General features: G+C 44.4%; 1 protein-coding gene across 5 annotated transcripts in view; it reads right to left on the minus strand.

Moving 5' to 3' along the window:
* The window catches only part of ANKFN1 (ankyrin repeat and fibronectin type III domain containing 1), a 350,740-nt gene extending 345,233 nt beyond the window's left edge, over positions 1-5,507 (minus strand). For 2 of the 5 annotated variants that reach the window (XM_054535672.2, XM_054535674.2), the window contains exon 1: positions 5,320-5,507. In XM_054535672.2, coding sequence (XP_054391647.1) covers positions 5,320-5,340 — 21 coding nt within the window. In that variant the 5' untranslated portion in view covers positions 5,341-5,507. Of the gene's footprint in view, positions 1-5,243 lie in introns of all 5 variants that reach the window. The other 3 variants (XM_024235192.3, XM_054535673.2, XM_054535676.2) reach the window with 2 other exon arrangements.
* Between the last annotated feature and the right edge of the window lie 493 nt (positions 5,508-6,000).

A 6,000-nucleotide genomic window follows, 5' to 3' on the forward strand; every position in this document is an offset into this window, starting at 1 on the left:
AGATACCTTCCTTTTCTGTAGCTTTTCACGTGAGGCAGATCAAAATTCCCCAAAGCTTTTATTTTAGGGGGGAAAATACATGCAGTGTTTAGCAATTTTAAGCCTCAGTAAAGTTAACCACACTTATAAAAAAATCATTTATTTTTAGCATGCGCTCCTCTATAACATTCCCTCCCTCTCCACATGCTGTGTTGTTGTCTGTCTTTACCCCCTTGAATCTGCTTGCTCAATTCATTTCAGCAGTTTCTTATTTTGATGGTACATTCCAAGAAAGTAGAAGCTGTTCTAGCTCCACTTGCTTTGTCCAAGCCCCCAGTGGCTTAATGAAGGCTACTAGCACTGATAATAGCCAGCAGTGTTTTAGATTTGCTGACTTTTTCTTATAGTTTCATTTCGTTTCATTTCTGCTAGGGCCGTAACCTCATCTAAGCACCAGGATGGAAGAAGGCAAATGGAAGGGATCATTGTGGAGGCTAAGATTGCTTTTCTTCTTCCCTTTCTTTTTAAAAAGGTCTTGAGTTGGGAGGATGAGCCCATGTTGGAACTGGATTGTCATGCCACTTGAACTCAGTTACTGACCAACTTCTAGGAATTAGGCAAGATAACCATTGGGGTGTATGTGAGGGGAGTTGCTCAGCCTGTGAATTAGCTTGAGTGTTAGGGCACTGGGTGACTGATCCAACCCTGAGTCCATGGTGTTCAAATGGCTGAAGCATTCCCAGCAAGTGAAAAATCAGCACATCTGTTCATTGGATCAGTGGGAGGAGCCTGCTGAGCCTGAAACACCATGGCAGATGCGTCTGGTGGATTATTTAGCATTGCTGAAAGCTGGGGTGTTCTCCATGTAGGCTGGCTGGAAAGTTATGAGTGCCAAGAAATACATGGCACTATATTTATATTACCTGGAGTTGAAGAACTGTGTAACCCAGTTTCCACTGCTTAAGGCAATAAGCCTGAAAACGGGAGTGGAGAGGAACATGTACTGGTAAAGCTAAAGTTCGGATTCCACGTATCCAATCAAGTGAAGCCTCCACTGCCTTTTGACCTATAGATTTACACCTATAAATGTACCCTCAAGCACTAGATTAAAACCTTGAGGTAGGTAAGTAATCACTTGTCAAGACTGAATGCATCAGTAAGTTTAAAGGAAGTGGAGTCCATGTAGAAGAGCCTATTTAAGTGCCTCAGTGGGAACTTGGAAATCCAAACACCTGAAGCTAAGCTATGAGCTTCTTGAGTGCCAGGCAGGGAAATAGTCCCTGGTAAGACACCACAGTCCACACATACTCCTAAAGTCTCAAGAGAGGAAGGAGGAGTCGCCAGGACTCCATTTGCATTTGAACTGTGGTCTCTGGGAATAAGCAAGCATTGTTTCCCAGTGTGCTAATGATGGTCATCCAAGAGTATAAAGTGATGAGCAGCCCTGAGGTCCAGCTGATCCCTGATAGGTGTGTCCCAGAGAGACCCACTCAGCAGTGCACATTCAAGTTGTGGTCGTCAGATAAAGCTGCTGCATTGCCCATTTCCTGAGCCCTCTACATTCCTCCTCACTGTTTTAGATAGCTGTCTCTAGGGTCTGAAATAGTTAAGAGTAAGTATTTGGGATTCCCTTCTTCTCTACCCAGGTACCTATGCCCAGAGTCCCCATCCTCTCCCTTTTCTGTCCCCTGCCAGGTGACCAGTGTGTTTCTGCTGGCTCCCAGTGGCCTGAGATCTCTCACTGCAATATTCTACCAGGACAGTGCTCTCCTCAAGAGAACCTCTGAATCCCACTGTTTTGGAGACCTAGAGAGGCCAGCCCTTCCTATTTGGTAACATCTAAGCTAAATACAATAAAGCCATGCCAATTAAGGGAGAAGAATGGTGCAGATGGGGGGCTGGCAAACTTTTTCTGTAAAGTGCTGGCAAGTAAATATTTTGGCTTTTTGGGGCTATACAGTCTTTGTTGTAACTACTCAACTCTGCTGCCCTGGTGTGGAAGCAGCCACAGATAGTACATAAATGAGTGAACATGGCTGTGTTCAAATAAAACATTATTATAAAAACAGAAGGCAAGCTAGGATTGCCCTGTGGGGCTGTAGTTTGCTAACTCTAAGCATAAAAGAAAGAACATGAGGCAGGAAAAAAGAACCTGGCCCCTAGACACAGCCCTGACCTTAACCAGCTGCAAGACTTGGCACAAGTCACCTTACTCCTTCCTTTTCCACCTCCCACATTCCCAAAGGAAGCAAGGTATAAAGAGGATAATATATGAAACCTACCATGCACCTTACGTTTCCTGTTGTCTTGCTCATCTGTGGCCCATAGTGCAAAGGTCATGGGATTAGTTTGGACAATAACACTATCATTTTAAGCAGCTGCTTTGAGATAACATATGTAATCTCTCTGCTTTCATCTTCACAACTCATTGAGGTAGATAATGTGGTCCCTCTTTAAGAGGTGAGGAAACAGGCTGGGCGTGGTGGCTCACACCTGCAATCCCAGTACTTTGGGAGGTGAAGGTGGGTGGACCACTTGAGGCCAAGAGTTTGAGACAAGTCTGGCCAATGTAGTGAAACCCTGTCTCTACTAAAAATACAACAACAACAAAAATTAGCTTGGCGTGTTGGTGCCTGCCTGTAGTCCCAACTACTCGAGAGGTTGAGGCATGAGAATTGCTTGAACTCTGGAGGTGGAGGTTGTAGTGAGCCAAGATTGCACCACTGCACTCCAGCCTGGGTGACAGAGTGAGACTCTATCTCAAGGAAAAAAAAAAAAAAAGAGAGAGAGAGATATGAGGAAATGGAGAAGAGGGAAGTTAAATAACTTGCCCAAATTACATAATAGGTCAGCCTCAAGATCAGGATTCAAATCCAGGCCTATCCAACCACATCCAAGTTTCCCAGACACCATGTGACTTCCCACGTAGGCTGCTTAGTTTCCAAGCCCTTCACTGTAACCAACCACTTTGCAGATATTGTCTATAGAACACTGTTCTCTGCGCAGTTGCCGGAGTGATCAGATATAATTATTTCTATGTAAAAATTTATCCAATGGCTTCCCATTGGTCCCTGTCATGACCTACAAGGCCCCTGTGATCTGTGTCATCTCACTCCAACCTTCTGACCTCTCCTCTCTGCTTCACTCTGTTTCTGCCCCAGGTACCTTGCTTTGCCTTAAGACATGCCAAGCTGACTCCCCAAATCAAGAGCCTCATACTTATGGGGGTCCTCAGCCTCGAGCCAGTGCTATTCTCCCAGTGTAAGCACAGCTTATTCCTTCACTTAATTGGTGCCTCAGCTTAACTGTCACCTCCTCAAAGAGAACCTTTGAGGACCATGCCATCCAGAAAAAAGGAAAGTTCTTGGCTTTCAATAATTACCTGTTGATTGTCGAATAAATGAAAGACTATATTGGAATGAAGAGACAGAGCGTGGCTGGCTTAGGACCAGCTGCTTGGCACATTCCAAGGGCAGCGATTCAGACCTCTCAGAAGTGAGAAGCCTTGTCTCATGGAAGAAAGGTAGCTTGCTTGCCTGTATCAGAACAAATGACAGTACTGCTTTGTGTCATCTTCAAAAGTACCTAATACAGGAGAGGTGACACAAAACTGGGAGAGATTAGTCTCATGACTCTGAATAAATGTCAGAGTTACAAGGGACCTGAGGAGTCCTCTAAGGTCCAGCATTTTCCAGCTTCCAGTCTCTGAGCCACTTCTTGCTCTACTTCCTCCTCTGTCTGCTATGTTCCTCTTTGCAGCAGCTGCTCTTGACCAGACAGGCCTCCCTCTCCCAAACCCTCCTATCCCCCAGGGTTGAGGGGGGCATGAAGGCTTTAGATAACTACTTTTGTTGGGAAAACACTGTTCTCATTTAAACTCTGTCACTTCATGGATGAAGAAACTGAGGGTTAGAGAACTGAAATAGTATGGTCCAAGTTCTGCCACTAATTAGTGTCAGATCTGAGCCTAGAGCCTAAGTCTTCTGACCACAAGACTAGTCCTAGCTCTACACTTCATGGAACAAATGGTAATAATACCCCACACTGTTCATTCAATTCAGTTCTACAATCATGAATGGAGCCCCCCAAATGTACCTGGCCCCCTAACTGGTTAGAATCAGGGGTAAAATATTGAAAACTGTATAGTTCCTGTCCCCAAAGGGTTTACTGAAAGTTCGAATACATAGTAAAAGGAATAAGTTTTTTTTGTTTGTTAGTTTGTTTTTTTGCATTGGCATATTGGTTAATAGGTTAATTCAGTAACCAGTTTAAACTCAGCGAGTACTTCAAGTACCTTCTCAGAGGTTCCATAAGCAGTTATGCTTAGGCCTCACTCTGGATGTGATTTTATAAGGAAGGAAGGAAAAAGAAAGAAAGGAAGGAAAAGAGAGAAAAGGAAAGGAAAACTGAACGGTGCTCTGGCCTCCTCCTTTCATGCCTTACTTGCACTTATCTCTGGTTTTTTCAAAGGTCTTAAGCTTCAGGTTCATTCTTGAAAAGCTTTTTGGTAAGGTCCTCACCTACTCTGAACTCCTGAGGGGAAGTGAAGTAGCTGAATCAGTTCCTCCTATTAGTATCCCCTACCAGGACCTCAGCCAGGACTTCAATAATAACCTTCTGAATTATTGTAGAAACCTGTGATTAGTATTAACCAAGTCAATAACAGGCATTTCCTCCATCAACCAAAGGCACATTTGAGGTCTTCTGGACCAACCTGGGTCAGTAACAGGAATTCCAATACCACCAACACAACCCACAGGGTTAGTATGTGTCAATCAGTCCTGTCCTGCCTAGCCCTGGCTCAGTTCTTCAGAGATGACCTCTTACAAAAAAAAAAAGTCCACTTCTAACTTTAGAAAAAATTTTACTTCTCCATCATCATGACAATAAAGTCCATAAAAAGTGAGAGAGAGAGAAGGAGAGAATCCATGTGGGAGACAGTGAGAGTGCATGAACAGTCAGAAATCATGAGCAAGAGTTGGCATTAACATGGAGACAAGTAATCCCTGGTTTCCTTGTTTTATATAAATAAAATGATAAGGATAAAAGAGAAAACAGACCATAAAGTAAAAACTTGTCTCTAGAAGCCTCTCTCCTTTGATCTCCCCATTCTCCCACCTCCCAAAAGACAAAGACACACATTACAGACCCAAACTACTTCGGAGCAACATTTGCCTGTTTACAGAAATGAAATCAGCTTTCCCTCTGTCTGACCATGGATGCTCACCAGCTAACGCCCGAATTCACTCGCCCACTCAACTCACATTTTCCTGCCTGTTGAATGCAAAACAATGGTCTCCAAACACCAATTACCGATATTCAGAACTATTGTTTTCCTACCCTGGTTAGAGACGCCTCCATGAGAGACACGGGACTGAGCTCTTGAGTTGAAAGAGGATCTGGGGGGGTGGAGGGAAACCCCTTTGAGAATGTCCACACGGTCCCGTTGCCAAGGGAACCCTGGCTTTATCCAGGGAGACTGAGCATGGCTGCCTCTCCCACGGCTTGGCTCCAGGAGTGTCCAGATTACACTGCAGGGTCAAGAGGAGAGGCAGGGGAAGTGCCACACAGGCTTGGTGACAAAGAAATCGTTTTCAAAGAATGAAAGAAATGGTGAAAAATATCTTAGGAGGTACCCGGTGGGGAGGGAATAAGTTTATTGATGATGCTGCGATCAGATTTGAGTTGGTCTTTGTGCCCCTGAAAGGGGTGGGATTCGAAAGTATATCTGAAAGGAGACAGGGTGGGAAGGAAAGAGAGAGTGAGACTGAGAGAGGAAAGGTTGAAAGGGGTGGGTTTTAGCCTCCTTCTGCGGATGCTGAATACTAATCAGGTAAACAATTATTTCATTAAGATGCTCAGTTGAAGATTTGGAATGGATTATTTTGGCTACTGGATTGGTTGGAGGAGCTGTCTGGCTGTTTCCTAGAAGTCTGGTGGGAACTGGAGGGGAGATGATAATATAATCTTGATAGTCAAGCAAGTTTTTATTTGGCCTGCACTTTAAGGGCTGAGGCTGGC

Source organism: Pongo abelii, chromosome 19, assembly GCF_028885655.2.
Source record: "Pongo abelii isolate AG06213 chromosome 19, NHGRI_mPonAbe1-v2.0_pri, whole genome shotgun sequence".
NCBI classification, from domain to species: domain Eukaryota; kingdom Metazoa; phylum Chordata; class Mammalia; order Primates; family Hominidae; genus Pongo; species Pongo abelii.